This window comes from Phoca vitulina, unplaced genomic scaffold (assembly GCF_004348235.1).
Source record: "Phoca vitulina isolate PV1807 unplaced genomic scaffold, GSC_HSeal_1.0 scaffold23, whole genome shotgun sequence".
Taxonomy (NCBI): Eukaryota; Metazoa; Chordata; class Mammalia; order Carnivora; family Phocidae; genus Phoca; species Phoca vitulina.
The window spans coordinates 7,289,261-7,312,443 of record NW_022589726.1 but is presented as its reverse complement, the minus strand read 5'-3'; the positions used below and the strand labels follow the sequence as shown (position 1 = coordinate 7,312,443).

The window sequence follows — 23,183 nt, the reverse complement described above, 5'->3', positions numbered from 1 at the left end:
CAAGGAAGGGAACAAGTGTGCTGTTTTATAGACAAGGAAATGGTACAGAGAGGTCAAGAGAATGGAGGAGTGGAGCAGTGTGGGCTCTGAGGCTTTGCTCTTAATCATTTTCCAAGTTAGTGCTTCTTTAGTTCACTCAAGGGCCTTTGCATAAACATCTGTATTCATCATCTCCTTCAAAGGCTCATTTTCTGGATGCACAGTGGTTAGCAGACGATTGTTAGCAGAAGATTGTTTCTGATAGACTCCTCGTTCATTCACTCCGCAGAGCCAGGGATTAAATAAACACCTTGTATATGCCAGGAAACGTGCTAGGCCTCAGGAGTTTATTACTTCATAACAATAAAAAGGGATTCTGGCCTTTTTCTTTTTTCTTTTTTTTAAGTAAATTCTGTTTTCTCAATTGGGAATATATGAGTATTTTCCATGAGGAGACACAAATTTGGTGTGGGGATGATAAATTGTATAAAGGGAACTGTAGCTCTAGATGGGCTGACAAGCAGGTTTGACAAGCTTACGTATCATTCCTCCATCCAGGAACGGCATATAACACTTCTAGCTTCCACCAACAGCTTTACTTACGCTGGCTAAAAGTCAGGCCACTCTTGTGGGGGTTTTGGGGAAGTTTCCATTGTTGGTATTAAATGTAATACTTAGTTCCTACATAAAACCGTCCTAAAGCATAATTTTAAATGATTCTTTGTAGGAACAAAATATGTTGTAGCTGTGTATACATGAATACACTTCAGACAAATTGAGCGTCTAAATATTGACTTTAAAAGAGGAATATAGGGGCGCCTGGGTGGCTCAGATGGTTAAGCATCTGCCTTCAGCTCAGGTCATGATCCCAGGGTCCTGGGATCGAGCCCCACATCGGGCTCCCTGCTCGGTGGGGAGCCTGCTTCTCCCTCTCCCTCTGCCTCTCCCCCTGCTCATGCTCTCTTTCTCTCTCTGTATCTCTGTGTCTCAAATGAATAAATAAAAATCTAAAAAAAATAAAATTAAATTAAAAAATAAAAGAGGGATATATCACAGGCTTAGTTTTTAAATGGATACTTTGCTTTATAGTTATATTCTTATGTATATCAATTTTTTTCTTTAATTTTTTTTTAATTGAAGTATAGTGGACACACGGTGTTACATTGGTTTCAGGTGTACAATCCAGTGATTCAACATGTCTCCATGCTATGCTGTGCTCCCCACAAGTGTATCTACCACCTGTCACCATAGACACCATCACCACACCACCGATTCTATTCTCTACGCTGTCCCTTTTATTCCTGTGATTTCTTCACTCCATAACTGAAGCTGTATCTCTCTCTCCCCTTCACCCATTTTGTCCATCTCTCTACTCTCCTCCCCTTACATATATCAATTTTTAAGAATAAATCTCTTGTATAAAAAACATAGACCATTTTCCCACTTAAAATGTGGACGTAAAATGACTACATGACAGTAGGCTTCGGAGCTGTGGGGATCTTCAGCAGACACACTAGAAATAAGTATCTCTAAGGACAGGAAGGGTGTTTTCAAAAACTTAGCATAGGCTCTAGGCATGCTAGGGACTCAGAATGTATTTATTTCAGGCAGGCAAAGGGAAGAAAGAATGGAGTGGAAGGCAGGGCCCCTGTGTGTAGCCAGAAGGTTATACACTCCTCCAAGAGTGACCGCTTTCGCAGCCAATTCTGATGGAATAAATCAATGGAATGGAATAAACAGAATAAATGAGAGCAGCCTTAACGTTACATGGGGGTTGCAGCAGCCACCCTGAGCCCCAAATATTTTTAGAATAGTAAGTTCTGATGAGTTCTCCCTTAACTTCAGTAATCACCGCTGTTGACAGAATAATAGCATACTTTCTTTGTCTCATAATGAACAGACCGAGAGGCTCAGTGATCCAATTAAAGGCATAAATGACTTCAGTAGTACCTAGAATCGGTCTAGAGTCTCCAAAATCCCATTTCAGCTTTGTACTTATCAGAGAGAGACATGGAGACACATCAGTCCTACTCTTCTCTCAGTAGGGCCACACTGGGGTTCAGGAGGTGGGTGCAAGTGCTCTCTTGTGCATATAGCTTCTTGTTCTTCACATTGATTCTGTAGTGTAGTTCCACTATTTTTAGTGCTGCACTAGATCTGTCTGAGGGATTGGTTATACCTAAAATTTCATTTTCAGGGTTACATTTATATTGTCAAAGTTGAAGCGGACGGCCCCCATTTCATATGCCCAGTTGAGAACTACTTTTGCCTTAACCACTGACATAAATGCAATCCAACAGAGTGTAGTGAGGCACTTCATGTGACCTCATCGCTCTTTCTTGAAGCGACCACTCCTTGGCCACAAACATTGCCTCTTTGGTCTTTATGCATTAATCATTAGCTTCGTTCTCTTGGGGGCATTTGTGGATGAGCCTAGTTTATGGATATTAAAAGCATAAAAACTTCAATTCACATTCTATAAATGGGGGCTGAAATTTTCAAAGCTGTTTTACCAAAGCAGTTATAAATCTAGAGCCTGAGGAAAGGAGGGAATTTAACACATTTATATATTCTGCTTTTCTTTTTGGTTTGGTTACCCAGACATCTTGGACCATGCAGGAATTCCAAAAGTTACTAAATTAAGAGACATTATTTTAGTTTTGCAAAATGGCTTATAGATGCATAGTGGACAGATAGGAGTATAGTCTTAAAAGGAAATAAATGAGATTTTTGTTAGTTAAACAGATTATTGTGAAAACTGAATCCACAGTATACTAAAATGTAGAGAACCTATTTGCATTTCTATGCTCGTCTAATTACTCATGGTGGGGGTGAGACACATTCACTGAGTACTTATTACGTGCCTGGGACTATACTAGGTATAATAAATATGTTCTTTTATTTAATACTTCAAATAATCCTATATTTTATAGATATCCTTATTTCCATTTTACAGATGAAGAAACCTAAGATTGCAGAGAGTTTAAGTAACTTGCCCCATTCACATAGCTAGTTAAGTGCTGGAGGTGGGACTGGCTCCACCTATTTGAAACATGACATAGAAACTTGGCAATGACACTTAAGAGACTTTTGTCACACCTGTAAGCCATTTGACAATACAATTTCCTAATGTTTTTTTAAAATTCTGCATTAAAAAAAAAAAGTCACTTTTACTTACAACTTATGGTTATTCCAAGTTCCACACTGTGCTTCTTAGGGAGCTTCACGTGAAATGTCCCACTACTTGGGATGACAGACTCTGGAATTTCAAAACAAAGAAGAGGATGTTTGTAGGAGACCAGGAAGCATGGAGCACCAATCCATGAAAATACATCAGGAATTCTTGTATCATAAGCATCTGAAGTTAAAGTTGAAGGAACTGAAGTAAGGCAAATGCCTATAAAATCCTGATAAATTATGCTGCTGGTGAAGAACGGATGTCCTGCCCAAAGGCAGCTGTGCGTCATTCACAGCAACACCTGAGTTCAGTATTACTGAGGTGTCATTTGGGCAACTTTTGAGCCAAATTCACCTGGAATGCAAGTTACAAATACAGATTCCATTCATTCATTCATTCATTCATTCATCAGAGAGACAGAGAGCACAAGCAGGGGGGAGCGGCAGGTAGAGAGAGAAGCAGCCTCCCCACTGAGCAAGAGCCCAATGCCGGATTCGATCCCAGGACCTGAGATCATGACCTGAGCCGAAGGCAGCCGTTTAACCGACTGAGCCACCCAGGCGTCCCACAGATACAGATTCCCGAATCATCCCAGATCTACTGAATCAGAATTTCTGAAGATAAAGCCTAGAAATCTGCATTTTAAGCATGTTCTCCAGGTAATTCTTAGGCATACCAAAATTTAAGAACCATAGGTCTCGTTATTTTCTTTGCTTCTCTTCAACCACGTTTCCCCAGAGTTACCTATTCAGCAATACTTTTTCTTCAACCGTTGTTTGAAGGTAGCTGGAGAATAGGTTTTAGGAGAAATTTCAGTTAGATGTGATGGTTGTTGATTTGGGGGGCAAGGAGGTGCCTTAATTTGTAATATAAAGAGGGAAAAGTTTACTTCAAGAGGTAGAAACAAGAGTGATACTCAGAATATTTCTCAACCAGAATGGTATTGGCCACAACCAGTGAGACCGGATGCTGCCTGTGGGGTTGGAACACAGGACTCTGGGAGGCCCCAACAGCACCAAGGATTGCCCTTTACTTTCTGGATCCTGGGGAGCCCCAGGAGGTCTGAGAGAGGAGCAGGAGGGCAGGGGGCACTGGAACAGGGTGAAGGTGGGCTCAGACACTGGCCAACCAGTACACAGTTAACTAACATTGTTGTAACAGAGAGAGAACCAGCGTGCACTGGTTGAATCTCAACCGTGGAGAGAACTAAGTTGATTTTACCAGGACTTGAATAGTATTTGAGAAAAGAAAGAACTGCTACAAATTCTTAAATACACTCTTCTTAAAATTCCTTTAACAGTCTGGGAAACCTTCAATTAGAGAGAAGGTTAAAAAGAAAATACCCTCTGAAGAGATAACATCTATTCACACTAAGCTGCTAATGACTGTAATCCTTTCTTTCTTCCTTTTTTTTTTTTTTAATTTTTATTTATTTGACAGAGAGAGACACAGCGAGAGAGGGAACACAAGCAGGGGCAGTGGGAGAAGGAGAAGCAGGCTTCCCGCTGAGCAGGGAGCCCGATGTGGGGCTTGATCCCAGCACCCTGAGATCATGACCTGAGCCGAAGGCAGACGCTTAACGACTGAGCCTCCCAGGCGCCCTGACTGTAATCCTTTCTTGAAGGTTTTGGAAAGGGGTGGAAGGGGCGCATGAAGGGAAACATTAGCGTAAGGGGAGGTTTGTGGGACGGCGGAGCTAAACCATTTTTACTGCTTGATTTTGCTCAATGCTAGCTCCCTGACCCACACACAAGGAATTAACTACAACTATGCGGCCCCTGGTTCAATTTGTTAATCACATATTTAACACATTTCCCATCTCTGCAAAGCACAGGGGAAGGTTGGGACTGCCCCATGGAAACAGAGCTAGAGTACTCCTTTCTTCTGCCTTAACTTGCTCTTCCAGGCCCTTTATACTTTCCCAGGAGAAATGTAGGCAGTAAACCTTTTACAAGACCAGAATCTCATCTCCCAACTCAGGAGATTTGCCAGAGACTGTTAAACTGGAAAACACAATAAAAATTTGATTTCTCTGGGCCCTCCGGGCTTTTAGGATGCCGCCTGTAAAAAAGTGTCACCAAGCTGCCCCTCGCAGTCCCAGCTGTTGTGCCAAGTAAAGGCAAGTCTTCTCTTTTTGGGCCTTTTCTTTCTTCCAGTGCTTTGCACACTTCCCAAGAAAGCTAGGGAGGTTGCTGCTTCTCCTAGCCCCTCACACTTGTCTTTCTTTCTTTTATTTTTTTAAGTTTTTATTTAAATTCCATTTAGTTAACATACAGCATAATGTTAGTTTCAGGTGTACAGTTTAATGATTCAACACTTCCATACAACACGCGGTGCTCATCACAAGTGCCCCCCTTAATCCCCATCCCCTATTTCCCCCATCCTCCTCCCCACTCTGGTAACCATCAGTTTGTTCTCTATAGTGAAGAGTCTGTTTCTTGGTTTGTCTCTCTCTCTCTCTCTCTCGTTTTTCCCCCTTTGTTTATTTGTTTTGTTTCTTAAATTCCCCATATGAGTGAGCTCATATGGTATTTGTCTCTCTCTGACTGATTTCGCCCAGCACCCTCCCACTCTCCTTACACCTTCCATGAATGTCACAGACTGTGTGAGTGGATGTCTGGCTTCGCCGTTGTCCTCAGCTAACACTCTGATATACTGGAAAGGACCCACATAGATTTGTTTGTTTATTCATTAAGAATTTATACCCTTGGGCGCTTGGGTGGCTCAGTCGGTTAAGCGTCTGCCTTTGGCTCAGGTCACGATCCCAGGGTTCTGGGATCAAGTCCCACGTTGGGCTCTTTGCCCTCTGCCCCTCCCCCCACCTTGTGCTCTCCTCTCTCTCTCTGTCTCTCAAAAATAAATAAATAAAATCTTAAAAAAAAAAAAAAGGAATTTATACCCTTCCCATTTCCCAATAGGACTTGAGATAGATAAAATTATTTCCCCTAACAGATTTCAAAAAGACTGGCTAGTTTTGCTACATTGGGGTAGAAAAAGGAATGAGGTAAGTAACAACACGTAGGTGTGCTTTATTTCCTCGCTTTGGAGGCTGCAGGTATCATAAATAGTTACTTCCAAGATATTCCTCAAATCTGGGCCTTCCCTCTGTTTCCTAAGTCCTCTTTGTTCCCCCTTCCAATAATGGAAGGCTAATTCTCACCTTCTTCCCACCCCTAACGTGACAGTTTACGAATGTGGAATTAGCATGCAGACTGGGGGTAGAGAGGGCATTTGAAGTGGCCCCATTTTGCTCCTGGGCACCAACAGCCAGTCTGCAGAGAGAAGGGAGAAACAAACAGGAGTACAAGAGGAGTGTGCATGAGGTCTTGGAGAGTGCCTGTGCTTGGCCTTGACAGCCCTCATGTCTGGTTCTAGGCCTTCCTGGGGCTGCCTGCATATCCTGTCTTCTTGGGCTGTGAAACTCCTATGTGCTTCCAGTAAATGCCCCTTCTCTGTCTGAATTAGCTCGGTGCATGTCTATTGCTTGCAACTGAAAAACGATCTCTGATGAACACATTGGTCTAGCAGAGGAAACGGGATGGGAGCTAAGCAGAAAGCCTCCACAGAAGTGTTCACGGGTGTGGTAGGAATTTGAGTACCCAGATAAAGCACACAAGTGGTCCATAAGTAAATGCATAAGAAGCTTTAGGGCACAAACAGCTTCACTCGTTATGGAACTCATTTCATGTATGTTTGTTTTAGTGTTATGTGTTTTTTACCCAAATTCTCTGTGCAAGGGGAGGGGAGAATATGGCATGCTCGTATGTGTGTATACGCGTATTCATGTAGGTATGTAACGGCTTGTCCATGATGCTATACAAATAAGATCTTGAAACCCCAAGGGCCAGGAATCATTGATCAAGAGTTAGTTACCATAGCAACATTTTGCTTTTATAAATTTTTAGTGCAGGGAACCTTGACCAAGATTAACATTGTTAATGATGCTGGAGGAGATATTATCACTTCCTGGAAAACAGTAATGAATCATGTTTGACTACATAAGATTTGAAATATTCATAATGATGAACAAATATCAACAAATGAATCTCTTTGATCAGCTGTGGCTTCAATTTAATCTTTACATGCCAACATGATTTATTTTATATTTGGTAATTTTTTTGCCTACACAGTTATTTGGTGGTTAAAGCAAAGGCATATTTAATTTGGTGTTTCTTATAGAAATATTAGTAAAGAGGAAAAAAAGATATTTGGAGAAACAATAGGTTTAGAATAAGTAAATAGAATGTTTATTTTGTTAGACTCCCATGTGATTATTTTGTGCTTCCCTCATTTTGTTTTATCTTTGTTAATGCTATAATTAAAAACACATTTGGGTAAACAAAGGCTTCCTTCTTTCCAATTGGTCTGTTTTTTCTGCCTGAAGCATTCATTGTTGGCACAGTAAGATAATCACCACATCATAATTCATTATGGACATCCTTGTGAGATTCAGAAAATTAAGACATTCTAAGGAGGGGTGGTAAATGTAAATGCTTAACTCCCCCCCACTCAGAGGAAAGCACTGGGGGCTCTAGTAATGATGACAAACATCATTTGATAGGATTTTCACTGGGACTTCTTTCCAGAACAAAGCTCTATCTTTTCCAACAAAATAACTTCAGAGTTAAAGCAGAATCTTCAAGTATTTACAATTATTTTAGACTGGTATTTAAAAGATAGTATTGAAAAAAGGCAAAATGTAAATTGTGTATATATTATGAATATAGCTTTTTTTTAAAGATTTTATTTATTTATTTGACAGAGAGAGACACAGCGAGAGAGGGAACACAAGCAGGGGGTGTGGGAGAGGGAGAAACAGGCTTCCCACCTAGCAGGGAGCCCGATGCGGGGCTCGATCCCAGGACCCTGGGATCATGACCTGAGCCGAAGGCAGACGCTTAATGACTGAGCCACCCAGGCGCCCCTGAATATAGCTTTATAAAATTACATTTATGGTAAAGGACATTGGTAAAGAAATATAAAAAAATTTAACTTTTGTTTTTTAGAGTGATGAGGCTATGAATCATTTCAGCTTTAAAAAGAATTCCATAAATGTTACTACGATGTTTGTACAGTAGTTCCCATTTAAAGAGATAGATTTAGGCAAGAGTGTACTCACAGTCAAGCTTCTTAAGCACTCTCTATGTCACTTAAAATATTTATAAAATAGAGGTGTTTTATCTCTGAGACCAATAGCTTGGGAATTAATATCTGGGTATAATATATTTTTGAGGAAGAATTTTAGAAATAGGTGGCCCACGTCCGTACTATTAAGAGTGAATCCAGAAGGATAGGCCAGTCTTGAAATAGCTCATGTCCAGAGATTTCCTACCAATGTTCCAAGTTCCCAAATGGCTAAAAAGAGCTTTTCTGATTTCAGCAGTTTCCAACAGATGCCAGTCGATTAGTAATGACTAGCTAGAGTGTTTTATTGGAGATTCTGATGTTGTGTCTGGGCTCAGCAGGAGGATACTGAAGTCAGTTAATGATATCAGCCATGAACAAGGGAAGAGAGAATGATAGGATGTGAGCATACTTTTTTCTGGCCCTATTCTACATCATTTCTATCCATATGAAATGGATTGAATTATGGAACAACCAGAGCAAGGGAGAAGACCTTAGTTCCCTTTTTTCCTGTCTCTTATTCAAGCAAGCTTGGTACGGAATAAAGTGAGTTTAATAGACATAGTTTCTATTTCTTAGGAGCCTAAACCAAGGATATTAAAGTATTTAATCAACAAATATTAAAGTATACATATATATTAAGTATGGATTAAACAATGAACAAATATTGAGGATGCACATAAAATAAAAATGCATTTATTGCACGAGTAAATACTTAGATACTGTTTGTGGAAGAGGTCAAATTGTGCTGGCCATTCACTATGGGAGTGTTTCAAGGAAATGCTGCTCAACATCATACAGTACACAGGATAGTCACCTCCCCTCGACAAACAGTGACAGTAGGGCAGAGGTTCAGAAATTCTGCTCTTTCATCCTGGAAACTCTGACACTTCTTTGGAGAGGCAGTGTAACATGACATGAAAAAGACAGGTGCAAGTCAACAGACCTGGGATCTACTATTCACTTTGCTGTATGACCTTGAGTTTCCCCACCCAAACTTCAGTTTCCCCATTTATAAATAAATGAAGGTATTGGATTGTAAGAGTCACTTCACGGCTAATGTTGTGTGCTTGTAGTGAGTACATTCTGGGGCTTCTGGACAGCCTTCTTTGAAAACCATACCCTCGCCACCATCTGACTGATCCTTACAGGGTCCTTCTACCAGATTCCTGCTTGGCCGCAGCTACCAAACCTAAGAATTAGAAACTTGAACTGGCTGGTACTGCTGGGCACTTTAGCAAAGATGGAGCAATCGAGTACAATCAAAAGTCAGAAAAAACTCGTGCAGAGACAAATAGAGCAGATATGCAGAAACACGCAGCACTGAGAGACCAGGAACCCCAGAGAAACAGTGGGTATGGGATCAGTTCTTGATGCAAACTGAAGTTCCTGGTTCCAGTCCCTCAGGAGAGACAACTGCACTTCATTCATTCATTCATTCACCAAGTCTTGGCTGAGAGTCTCCCGCATTCCAAGTGCTCCTCTGGGTGCTGGGATACATTCATGAACAAAAGGCACAAAGTCTCTGACAACATAGATTTTTTCCACTGGAGAAGACAAGACAATAAATAAATCCACAACATAACATCAGAGCTGAGAAAGACTAAGAACCATGTATCTGTGCAAGGGGACAGAGTGATAGATGATGAGGGAATGATTCTCTGAACAAGTGATATTTGAGCAAAGACCTGAATGAAGTGAACAGACCACCTGAACATGGTAGGGAAGACTACCCAGGCGGGGGAAAGTGTGGCGATCCTTTGATAGGATTGCGTTTGGCGTGTCAAGAGCAGCAAGTTCATACTCCCTTCCTCATTCCAAGTCCTGCCCTCCTGAGAGATTCCACTGTGTGCAAGGTCTTTCCATCATGCTGCATTTACAATTCCCAGACCTCTGGTTGAATAATATTCACCTCCACTCTATATCACTTCAGCAGCTCACTACCTGAGCCTTACTTGACCTCTGAAATGCTAAGCTCTAATATGCCACTTTGACCTCAATCTCCTGCCATTGGCTCCCTCCTCAACTTCTCTTGCTATACCCATTTCTCTTTCCAGATACTCCTAGATCCTTCAGTCTTCTCTTTCTTCTCAGTCTATCAAGTGGATCCATTATTGACTTCCCCCTCTGCAACCTGGATTCCTTCAAGGCAGTATGTCTAGTGGTTAGAGTGTGGCCTTTGGAGCCAGACTGCCTGGGTGAAAATTCCAGCCCTACCATTAACTACGAATCTGGTAGAAGGCCCAGTTTTCTGGGGATGTAAATCATAGTAACCTCCATTGCTGTTATATGTGAGCGAATACACACATAGTGCTTAGAAGAGTGACATGCCATAGAGCAAGCATTTGATAAATATTATTGTGATTATCACCATATTTATTCCTTTGCTCTTCCTGCAAAAATTTGAACTGCTGTGACTTTAGGTTTCTTCCTGTTGAACCTTCTCCGGAAATCTCCATTTCTGGCTCATTCTAATCACCTACCACCTCTGCTGTTATTCCTCAGTAGCTGAGGTCATCTGACAAAAAAACGACTTGACCAATGCAGGTTGACAGGGCTATCCACTTAGAGCTTCTGGACTCTGCCTGGTCCACTACCCAGCTTGAAAATCCCTTTATAGGACTCTGGTTAGCTTTCTCACTCATTTCCCCATTAGCTATTCTAAACCATCATTCTTTTCAACTCCCCAAGATGCTGATCCTTTTACCTTCGCTTGACAGTTCTTACATGAAACCCTAAACACAGATAAAAACGTATTTATATTCTCACATCCTTCTCTTTAAACTCACAAGAGGCAGCGGCCAACCTTCTGTCTTAGACCTACCTATGTTCTAGATAACTTTTCCTCTCATCCTTTTTGGGACCCATACCCATCAATTATCTTTTTTCTCCCTCATTCACTTCAGGCCACAAACATGCTCAGATCTTTCCAATATCAACAAAACAAAATAACTCCCCTCTGGAATCTGAAGCCCTTTCTACCGTTTATCCCATCCTTTTTCATCCACAGCGACACTTCCTAACATTGCCACATGTTCCCCAGGGCAAAACTGATTTTGATTGAGAACCACTGGTTAGAGGATAAAGCAATATAAAAGAGTGCCCAGTATGTAATAATGCTGGAGCAGTTCTAAAAAGAGAAGTCCACAGTGGCCTCCATCTTTTTTATCCATTCACTGCATTTGTCTAGCCATACCCTGTTCTAAAACCCAGTTCCTTGGCAGAAAGCAAGCATAGCTTGTCTGTAGTTCTCTACCCTTTCCTCGCCCCTCAGCTTACTGCAGTCTGACTTCTGCCCCCCAAATTCCCTGAAACTACTCTGCAATGAGTTTTTTCCTAATTGCCAAATGCAGTGGACCTTTCCTGCCTTATATTACTTGAATTCTCTCAAGCACCTTTACGCTATTGACCCTGACCTTGAAATTCTTGCTTTGGCCTCCAAAATGCCACCTTTTTTGGTTCTCCTTCCACTTCTGACTGCAGCTTTATTATCTTCTTTGCTAGCATCCTTCCCCTTTCAATTTTAGTTTAGTCTCTCCTCGGGCAGAGTCCCCTCCTTCCTGCCCCTCGTTCCTCAGTGCTCGCTTGTATTCCAATGACTTTACCAATCACTGACATGGTGGTCCCTTCTCAGGGCTGCTCTCTGGCCCAGACCCCCCCATCCCAGGCTCCAGGAGGTATTGCTGGCAATCCCCTGGGCACTTCCTTTTACATTCCAGTGGCAACACACATTCAGTAAGTCTGTTCTTATCTTCCAACAGGTTCTTGCTCTTGTCTAATTGGTTCTGAGACTTTGAGGATATTAATCCTTTCTATTTTCCCTTTAAAGGTAGATCTGAAGGTAGCACAGTGCCTAGCATTTAGTGACTGGTGCTCGATAATTGTCTTTTGAATTCAGGAATGGATCTGCTTGTCCTTTCCCCCCCTAGAATTGGCAGTAGATTTGTCAATTCAGGTCTAAAATAGAATTTGTTGTTATCCTCAGATTTCCATTCTTCAAGTCTTCCTCTCCTTAAAGTCATCTCTATTTACTCAATTACTGACCCTTCCACCTCAGGAGTCGTCCATGATCTTCCCTTTCTCTCATCTTCCATATTCATTCCATAAGCAACATCTGTTAGCCCTGCTTCAAGCCATGTCCTAAATTTCACTCTTTGTCACTATCTCTAGCTCTACCACCTTGCTCAAGCTGCCATCATTTTTTACCTCCAACCACTGCAACTTCCTAACTAGGTTTTCTGCTTCTGCTATTGTCCCTGCTCATTTCAGAAGGATCTCTAACACATCCATCAGGATAGCTCACTACCATCCATAAAATGCTCGATGACGTCATTACACTTGGAAGGTAAATTCTTTATATCAAAGCACTGCAGTGATTGGCCCCTTCCAATTTCTCTCACTCCATCTCCAATTCCAAATCTAATCCTCATCCCCAACTTCCTTATGCTACATAAAGAGTGCCCCCCCTTTTAAAGATTTATTTATTTATTTGAGAGAGAGAAAGAGTGCGTGTGCCTGCGTGAGTGGGGGGAAGGGCAAAGGGAGAGGGAGAGAGAATCTGAAGCAGACTCCACACTGAGTGTGGAGCCTGATGTGGGGCTTGATCCCATGACTATGAGATCATGACCTGAGCGGAAATCGGGAGTTGGACGCTTAACCGGCTAAGCCACCCAGGTGCCCCGGTAAGAGCCTTTCTGCTATTTCTCAAACCCACCCAGCTTATTATTCTGGCTTATTTCTTTTATTCTGGCTGCTCCTTCTACCTGGAGTACTCTGCTCCCAGATTCCCACAGAGTTGGCTCCTTCCCAACCTTCAAATCTCTGCTCAAATGTCACTTCTTCTTCTAAGAGTCATCCCATGAAAATAGCTCCCTACAGCCATCCTCTAATTCCCCATCCTGCTTTATTTTCCTCAGAGCACTTATACTGTCTACATTTATATTTAACTTAAAAATCAACTTTCTGTAATATCACAAGCTTCATGAAAAAAGGAATTTTTTTTCCCCTTCCATGTCTACTGTTACGTCTCCAATGGACCCATAGTAAACACTCAGCAAGTATTTGTTGGGATAATGCAATCTCTATGTCCAAAGGCACATCTTTAATGATTGGTAAAGATTATTGGCTCTGTGAGGTAGTATTTCACTGTGTGAAGACAATTTTATTAAATGGAAGTTAGCACCAACCTCTATAACCCACACACCTGTTAGCTACTGACGAGGATTCCCTTCCTGACCAAACCTAAGTCAGGCTCCTCTTCTCAACTAGGCCTTGTCTTTGGCCTACTCCTTGGCCTGCTGAGCCCAGTTTAAGTGGGAATCCTGCTCAATCAGTTTATTGAGAATCCCTCCACCCTTGAATAGACAATCAAATTCCTCATCCCCACACCCTTGATATCGAATCAAGTTCCTGTTAGTCAGTTTCCATTCCATGATTCCTTCACCCTTACCTTGCTTGGTGGCCATAAATTCCCGGCTGCCCTTACTGTTTTTGGACTTGAGTTCAATCTCTCTTCCCTGTTCCAAGACTTGATCTCTCTTTAAATAGTCTTGAAAAAAGTCTTCCTTGTTTTTAACAAGTGTCTGGTGCAATTTCTTTTTAACACTAGAGACCGAATATTTACCTGCTGGGTTTGTATAAATCCACCTAATGAATTTTCTTTGTTCCCTGCCAAATTTTCATATGTTCTTTGCAGTGGGAAGGGTCAAATAGAGGCTTTTCTTGTCTGTGTGACAGAAGAATATGGTTTCTCTAGCATATAGGGGCAAATCAGGAAGAATAAAGGCTACATGATTTTTTTTTTATCACCTTTATAGTAGCTATTACTTATTCATTTTGCCACATTTATTTTCAACTGTTCTTAATGGTGACATTTTAATGAATAGTTCAAAAACAACGGCTCAATACAAAATGACATTCCAAATCTCCTAAACAAAAATGTGTTCAGTATGTAAAAAAAATAGTTCCACTTCTGCCACATAATCCGTATCATTCACATGCACTCCACTACCGTCTCTGCAGCTGAATTGCGATTATATGATCATACCTGCAACATCAAACTCGATTTCCAGTGTGACCTTGCTTGTGATTGAAGAGTCTCGGAGGAGCTGGTTGGCTTCCTCAAAGGTGCTGTCTTCAGTTGGAATCCCATTAATGGCCATCACTCTGTCTCCGATCTGTAGCACCCCACATCTATATTTAGAGCCACATATTAGAGGTTGTAGACAGAGCAAATAATTATCAAGTTGATGTTGCCAAATCTATTTTGTTTGATCCTTGTGAAATAGCATACCCACTTGGTCTTGTTTGTTCAAGGATGTGGGCATCATATTAGGTCAACTGCAAGGTCTTGCACTCTTGCATTTGATGGCTACAGATGTGAGCAAGGGAATCTTGATATATCCCAGAGAAGTGATTAATAATTTAGCACTGTGGTATTCTTATAATCTGATCTGGACCAATATATAGTAATGGTGAATGTACGGTCCCCCCACAGCAGAGAAATTATTATAATAAAGTTTGAACTTCAGAGATATTTTCCCTTTTAATTAACATGGCTGCCAGTCCCTGATGGACAAAAATCTGCTAGATAAAGGCATCTGTGCTCGTTATTCTTCTCAAACCTTATCAAGAACATAACATTTTATTGTTAGAACAGAGAGTTCATTACATCCTGCATTTCCTGCATTGAGCACTGTTCCATAATTTATTAGCTATTCAAAGATAGTCGGCACAAAAAATGCACAGAAACAGACGCTGTGAAAGAGTGTCTTACCTCTCTGCTGGGCTGTCAGCTTCAATATAGGAAATCAGAGGTGGAGAAGAGAGCGTCTCCGTGGCAAACACACTTCCCTGCAGTTGGATCCCAAATCCTGTGACAGGATCTGCTGTCAGCACAACTTCTGTGGTTTCTGTGTGAACGACCTGCCCAGCCAAGCCCACTGTGCTTGAGGCTAAAGACACTAGAGGAACAAACACACCAAAAAATGACTTTAGGTTGAAGCAAGCACCAGGAATACCAGCATTTCTTTCTTTTTATTATTAGAGAGACAGAGAGAGAGAGAAAGAGAAAGGGGGAGGGGAGAGAGAGAATCTCAAGCAGGCTCCATGCCCAGCACAGAGCCCGATGCAGGGCTAGATCTCATAACCCTGAGATCATGGCCTGAGCTGAAATCAAGAGTTGGATGCTTAACCAACTGAGTCACCCAGGCACCCCGGAATACCAGCATTTCTGACAGATCATGTCTCTGGAAAAAAAAAAAAAAAAAGCTCATTGGCAATGGTGGAAGTGATACTTTGGTCTTCTAGACAAAAATTTAGTCAGAGCTGAACTAGATAAAGGAATCTCCCGATATCTGTCACGTTTTAGTCACAATGCCAGTGTGGCCTCCTCCCCATACTCAGTCCCAGTACCAGGGACAATTGTGGGAGCTGTAGGAAGACGACAGCCTTGGGACTGGGTACCTGGGTTTTGGTCCTGGTTCCACCAGTAGGCAACCAGCTGTGTGACCTTGGGGGAAGGCATTAATTTCTTTCCTATGAAAAAAGGGTTAGGCTAACTGGTCTAATATGTTTTCCCCTCTATCCATTTGTGGATTTTTATAAAGGTTTAAGGTTTTTATAAACAATCTGACCTTCAGCTTTGAAGAAAAAGTCTGGCTCCTGGAGTGGTGAGGACGTGCTCGTCAACATTATTCTAGCATTGGATTGGCATGATGGAATTGTTGAAACTTTATATTTTTCCTTTCCCCAAATTTGGGCTCTTCAGCCTTCGTTCTTTCTCACTGGATCTCCAGCCTACTTTGTCATCTCTTATTTCATTCATTCTTCTGATACTCATCTAAGCCTCCAGGTACCCATCTCTGTCTTGTTCCTATCGCCAACCTGCGTCATGGAAAGGCCACTCCACTCGTTTCTCTCAGCATTGCCCACTGGGACCCCTGCCTCCTTTACTCCCCGTGAGCAAGCTCTCTGCACGGTCCAATGCTGGACCGTCACTTCCTCCAAAAGAGGTCTTTTGGCCTCTTTACTGTAATTGAAACTTGCTGACACCATATACCTCAAAACCCGCTGCAACCAGAAGCCATTTTCTTTTCACTTTCCCTGCATGGAGCAAGGAGAGAGAAGAGTTTATAACCCTCCTTGCTCCACACATCCAGTGTTTTTTTAATTTTTTTTTTTTACCATAAACCACTTCTTTTTTAAAGTTCTATATTATGTACTTATTTCTGTCTTGTCTCATCTTCAAACCCATACTTTTCTACTTTTCCTGTTTCCCCCCATTTCCTCACTGACATCAGGGCTTGACTCTTAATTTGCCTCTTCTAATCTGTAGCTTTTCCATGTCCTCAGTATCTTTGACATAATGACAATAAACAATGCACTGGGTTTATGGTTCTTTAGCTCTCTCAGTGCTGATTATTGGCAATCCCACCCAACTTCAGCTCTCTATCAGCAGAGCCCTGTGCTGGACCCCAGCATCCTTCAATCTGGAAAGAGCTCCAGGATCTTCATATCTGAACTCTCCTTGTTGATCACAGAACCTATTAGCCATCTTTCCCAGTCCTTAGGCCCTAACTTCCCTTCTTGATGACTTCTAGCCCCACTCCCTTTCACTTGTCTTCCAATCTAGTGGTTTTCAAATGGTTTTGTTAGCAACAGATTCCAGCCCCAACCCCCCACTTCACATGAAAGTGTGTAAGGGATGCTTTTGTATTCCACATAAAAACAGAGCTACTGAAGGTACTGAGGAAGGAACAGGAGACCCTAGAGGAGGCTTCCCCATCCCTCATGTGTGAATCTGGGGAACCCAATTTGAAAGCTATCATCTTTACCCATTGCCTTTTACTAGCATCATTCCCCTCCACACTCCACTTGGACCCCAGGTGGCCATTTCAATGAGGCATCTGCTGGTGTCAGACAGGCTTAAACCTCATGACATTTTCTATAGTCTAATACGCTATACTCTTTGATAATGCCTGCTCGCCTCCACTCCTCTTACTAGTTTGCTGAAGGGTGCTAGAGAAAGTCACTACAAATTCACACAATTCTCTATGGGGCCCTGGAATCTTCTGTTATGTAATATTTGATTTCTCCATAGGATCAGTCTCAAACATTTCTACCATTATAAGGATCAAACTTTACTCCTTACTTCATTTCCTTCATTGACAAGAGTTCCTTAAAAACATTCTTTTCAACCTTGATTTCTCTGTATCATTATCTGCTCTCACTTTCTTTTCCTTCCTGCTTCAGGAGGATGTATCCTTACTCCCCTTTCAAGGCCAGCTCCTCCTTTCTGATACGATCTGTTTCCACGCCCTGTGATTTTGTGCCATAAACACTTTTCTCTTGTTTTTTCCAACTTTCCTGCTCACTGTCCTAGCTTTCTGACCTCTCCCTATCGGTTTGTACTGATTCCAAAACTGCTTAAAACTTGGCCTCTCCCTTCACCCTTTAATGAATCTACTCTCACTGATGACTTCCTGATTGCCAAAATCAGTGGCCTCATCCGCTCTAACTACCCTGCAGCAACTGACTTTGGGAACCATCCTTTTCTTTCTGAAATTACTCTCTTGGTTTCAATGAAGCTTTGTTCTTAGTTTCTGACTTTTGTCAGCCCCTTCCAGTTCCTTTTCCTCCTCTGCACTGCAAACATAGAGTGCCCATGGTTCTCTTCTTAGCCTTCTCTCCTCTCCTTTCCCTCTTTCACTTCTCACACTTCTGTAATAGGACCTCTGTGTGTATCTTCTCAAATCTAACTCTCCAGTTTCTCTCAAGCTCCAGTGATGAATTTCCTGACTTGGATATCCCATCCCCAAGAATGTCCCATTGACTCCTCAAACTCAACATTTTAAAAATTGAGTTAATCATCTTCTCTTTCTCATTCCCACTACTGTTTCTATGCATAGGACCATCATGCTTCTAGTCCACCAGGCTTGAAATCTCAAAGTAGCCTTTGACTTCCAACATCCCCGTTGTCTCAAATTCAATCAATTGCTAAGTCCTTTCAAGATGACCACTGAAATATAACTAACTTCTACAAATCCTCTTTTCCCTTCTTACCATTAATGTTTCAATTCAGGCTTTTATTATTTTTATTTTAAATATTTGAACATGCATGTTTCTGGTCCTTCTGTGCCCAACACTTTCTGCATATTATTGCCAGATTAACTTTCTCTTCATGAGGAGGCCCCCAATTTATCTACTCTCTAGAGTAGGGCCTCATGATTGCTAATGCAGATCACTATATAGACTTAGACTGTGTGTCCTTGCCTCTTGTGTTATGCTAACATCCTCCAAATTGATGTCAAAGTGGCTTTTTCTCATATGCGAAGGTCATCCCCCAATTTAGAATCTTTCAATGCCTCCCTGTTTCCTGTAGAACAACATCTTCAATGCTGGCAGAGCTCACAGGACCCTTCCTAAGTTCATGTTCTTCTGCCTATCCAGTCTCGTGCTCCTTGATGCTCCCTCCACGTGCCATGTGCTGCAGCCCTGCTTTCATCCCTCTGTCCCTTTAGCCCTTCCCCTGGGTTTTCAATGTCCCTTTCCCTGCCTTATCCAGGCAGAGTGAGGTACTCACTTTTTTACATTTCCACATTTCTAACGCATGGTCCTATTTCAGCATTTATCAGGTTTTTATTTGCCTGCCTTTCTCTCCACTTGACCCTGAGTTGTCTAAAGATTGGGATCCAGATCTTTTCCTCTTTGAAATCCCAATGTCTGGAACATTCAAAGAACACTAAATAAATGAAGAACAAATTGGGTCTTGTGATATTATCCACATTTTCCTTTTTTGGAATCAACATTTCATGTAGGTTCTACTGACTTAAGGAACTAGAAATTGTTCCTCGGACCCCAATATCTCTACTATGTGGTTCATTCCAACATTGCAGCTGACATGGCAGAGGATGCTGAGGTGGACAAATGTCTAGGAGGAGGAAGGAAAATCACCTTCTTCGTAAGAAGCACCGTCATTGTTCTCAAAACAGAATTCATATCGATGAGATTAAAGTAGCCTGCTGTAGGGGGTAAAGTCAGCTTCCAACCCTGAGCTTTCTACAGGTGGTGGCCTACAAGTCCAAGATCTGACACAGGGACTATCCCATATTAATTCATACTTGATCTTAGCCAAAAGGCCAAGAAGCGATATTCCATATTAATTCAGATCACACTTTCTAGTGTGCCTTTGTTGATATCAACTCTACTTTGATTGTTCTTCAGATCATACATTTTCTTACTGGTGGCACACAACCACTAGAGGTAGTTAGTAACGATCTGGAGAGTTGTGTTTCTTTCCAGTCTGTTCTCATTGCAGGCAGGAACATAATAGTAGAACGTCATCTATTGGCAGATTACTTTCAGTCTATCTTCTAGGTGATGATTTTTGGACTTCAATAGGAATACTTTATTTTCTGTGAATTTTTCTATCGGTTCACATTAATATGTATTTTTTTCCATTTGAGATCTCAGTTTGGTATAGATTTTTGGATTACTTAATTGGAGTTAAAAGCCTTGAACCTTTAAGTCAGCTGGTTGGCATTTCCACTAAGAGAGAACTAGGAAGAAATGGGTCAATCATAATAGGAAGGATTAGGCTGGATATAGTAAAGACCTTCTCAAAGGAGAGACTTGCTACATTTTCAGAACAGTTGGAGAAGATGGTTGAGAAACTGAAATCTCTGGAAGGTTTTTTTTTAATTTATTTTTTATTTTTATTATTATTTTTTAAAAAGATTTTATTTATTTATTTGACAGAGAGAGACACAGCAAGAGAGGGAACACAAGCAGGGGGAGTGGGACAGGGAGAAGCAGGCTTCCCACTGAGCAGGGAGCCCCATGCGGGGCTCGATCCCAGGACCCTGGGACCATGACTTGAGCCAAAGGCAAATGCTTAACGACTGAGCCACCCAGGAGCCCCTGGAAGGTTTTGGAAATAGAAATAAGTGCTCACTGTGGGCATCATTAAATTTTAAGCTTTATCTGGAGGCAAGTCGAGGCAATAGAAATTATTAGGACATTTAATTTAGGATTAAAAATATGTTAAATGTTGGTTCTATAATTATATAAATTTATAATTTACCTAATAAATATAGGATTATAATAAATAGTCTAAGTTTTTATAATTAACTCTGAAAGTCCTTTGATATAATGAAATCTGTTCTTTGAAACAGTAAAATCTCATTTGAAATTGTATGTACTGATTTCTCACACATATTAAAGTCTTGCAAATTATTACCAGATTTGAAAAAGATAAATTGTAGATTTAAAGATGATGAGCCAGGAGAAAAAACAACCAATATTACTTGGAGGAAAAAAAAGATGAGTTTGATTATCCTTCTTCATTAAGGTGGCCAACCAGCAAAAGAAAATAAAGGTGATTTATTATGAATTATAACCCTGTAGTTTAAACAATTGTATGATGGATTCTCTCTCCAGTAGCAGATACTCCTGCAAGGTACCAGCTCTGGCCTGAAGCGTGCCCATTTCTACTCAGGTGAAGAAGGGAATGGCTCAGCAGCTGACATACTGCGTGTGAATATTGCTAACTGGTGTGTGCCGAGGTTGTGTTCAGGCTTCGCATCTGCTCTGTCCTGTTCCTGTTCACGCTTGGAGGGTTCTGTTCGCACCCCTTCAGGTATGCAGGAAATGACCCTGTGCGTTTGTCAATTCTTGTCTTTCCTAGTGTAAGTAAGGGAGGAAAACCGACGATAACTTGTTAGCTTCTAAAGTTTAAAAATCTGCCAAATGTTTTCTTCGCTTAGAAGTCTGTGAGGTTTACTGTCAGATAGGCAAAGCATTTAAAAAGTATCCAGAGCAATGGACTGCAAAGATTTATTAGTATACTGTGTTTATCACTATTTGATTCCATACCTCAGACCTCTAGCTCACTAAAGTGTTCCCCATCGGAGTGAGCCTGCTGTGGATCCAGCACACTGTGTGTCACGTGGTCCAGTTCAGGTGTCCAGCAGCTCCCTTCTCCAAATGAGGGCAGGCTTGGGCGGGGGGGGGAGCTCATAAGCCGCCTCCCGGAGGGCTCCCTGCATGCTCACTTCTAAACGCTTACCATTAGCTGCCTTTGCCTTCCGTCCTTTTCTCAGGGGTCTGTGGCAGGGACAGAAGTTGTTCGGCTTCTTCATTCTCTTCCTTTCAGCTCTTTCACCTTGCTAGTAAGTGGTGATGGCACAAGAGGCAAAGACTATTCTGGGAATGTGAGCTAGCTTCCACACTTGGCTGCAGGTCAGGCGGACTGCAAACAGACAGAGTCTACACTGGCTCTGTGTGCAGAAGCGGGACTCAGGCGGAACGAGCCAGGTCCACCGCTCAGTCATGCTGCCATCACGGGGGGGATGATAGGTTTCTGGAAAAAGCCTTGACCTCCGAGGCAGAAACAGGGACAGCCCAGGCTGTGGGGCAAAGGTCAGTAAGATTCCAAAAGAGGTGACCAGAGGGTTCCCTCTGTGACATGGCCCTGCAGCCCTCCCAGGGCTTTGTGACACTCCTCCCGGCCCAATGCTGGGGATACTCAACATTCTTCCTGTGAAGCAAACATGGTGCTTTCCTAGTTTAATTCTTGTCCCGTGTTGCTGCAGACTGCCTGTATTTTCCCCTTCGGTCAATGATACAGAATGTTTTAATATTTATGGGAGAAGATTTAATTCTTTCCTGGCATGTCCTTCTCCACTAGAAACATATGTGGGAATTTTTTTCTGTTTTGCAAGCTCTGGCCTCACCTCATCACCAATACAGTGTAGAGGCTTTTTATTATATTTGTTGTGACTCTGGCATGATTCACCATCCATACAAATGGCCTGGTTGCCATAGAAACGTAAGTATTAGAAAGGGGGCAGCAAATGGTGGCATAGAATAAAGACATAAAAGTGGTGGAAGTAAACCACGGTATAGTGAGAGTGTAATAGAACTTTTATTATCCGTTATTTGGGAAAACCTTTACATCTGATGTGATCATACCAAGAAGCAAGGAGAGAGAAAGAGAAAGAGGGAGGGAGAAGAGAAACTAAAAAACAACAACAACAACAACAACAAAACAAGCCCCCCCAAAACTCAAAAAACGTCATTCCTTTTTTTCTGACTTCGGAATACTATCATTATTTTTATAGGACTCTTTGGAGTAAGAATAAAAGTTTTGGACCTTATTGTTTGATTACAATATAAAATGTCTGATCTCTTGAGATACATTTAGAAACATTCTGGTAGGCATATGGCCAGCGATGCTCTAGTGGCTAATGTCTACAGCAAACACAAATAGCTTGAGATTTCTTGAGCCAGGTTTCTGTTTCTGTTTCTACTATGATGGAGCATCACTTTCTGATTCAAAACAGAATTTATGAGTTGGTTATGGGTGTCAGTGACAGCCTGGCCTCAGCTTTGTTTCCTACTACAAAATTCAAGCAATGCAAATATCACCCTGAGTTAGCCAAACATATCATCACTCATTTGTAGTCACTCATATCTTTAATCAACGTAGCGAGTCTTACCTAACACAAACAAATATTTAGCCAATGGAGCAGAAGTACAAGCATTAATGAATTTGTTTTAATTGCTCTTCCCTGCGGAGGGCTGTGAGCCTGTTGCTGTCAGTGAGGGACATTGTACATGGAGGCGTTATATATAAAAAATTTCCTATACAGAAATCCACTGCAAACCCTGAAGGTTTATGGGGAAGACTCAAAACCTATGTATTAAGCCAAAGTAACTACTGTGAAAAATGCCTAAATTTGAGAACACTGTCAATAGATTTTCGTACATGACAATTTAGATCCAAGGAATAATAACTAACACTTAAACTATGTAAACGGCTAACAGTTAAATAGTGTTTACCATTTACCAGGTGTTCTAGCATATATATATATATTTATATATATATAAATAAAAAAATAGT

The 23,183-nt window shown here is 41.5% G+C and overlaps 1 protein-coding gene across 11 annotated transcripts in view; it reads right to left on the bottom strand.

Annotated features, from left to right (window-relative positions):
* The window catches only part of GRIP1 (glutamate receptor interacting protein 1), a 659,234-nt gene that overhangs the window by 65,852 nt on the left and 570,199 nt on the right, over nucleotides 1-23,183 (bottom strand). For all 11 annotated transcript variants that reach the window (XM_032420901.1, XM_032420895.1, XM_032420897.1 and 8 more), the window contains 3 exons: nucleotides 15,057-15,243; nucleotides 14,328-14,473; nucleotides 3,158-3,238 (listed from right to left, as the gene is read on the bottom strand). In XM_032420901.1, the coding sequence (XP_032276792.1) occupies nucleotides 3,158-3,238; nucleotides 14,328-14,473; nucleotides 15,057-15,243 (414 nt within the window). The remainder of the gene's footprint in view (nucleotides 1-3,157; nucleotides 3,239-14,327; nucleotides 14,474-15,056; nucleotides 15,244-23,183) is intronic.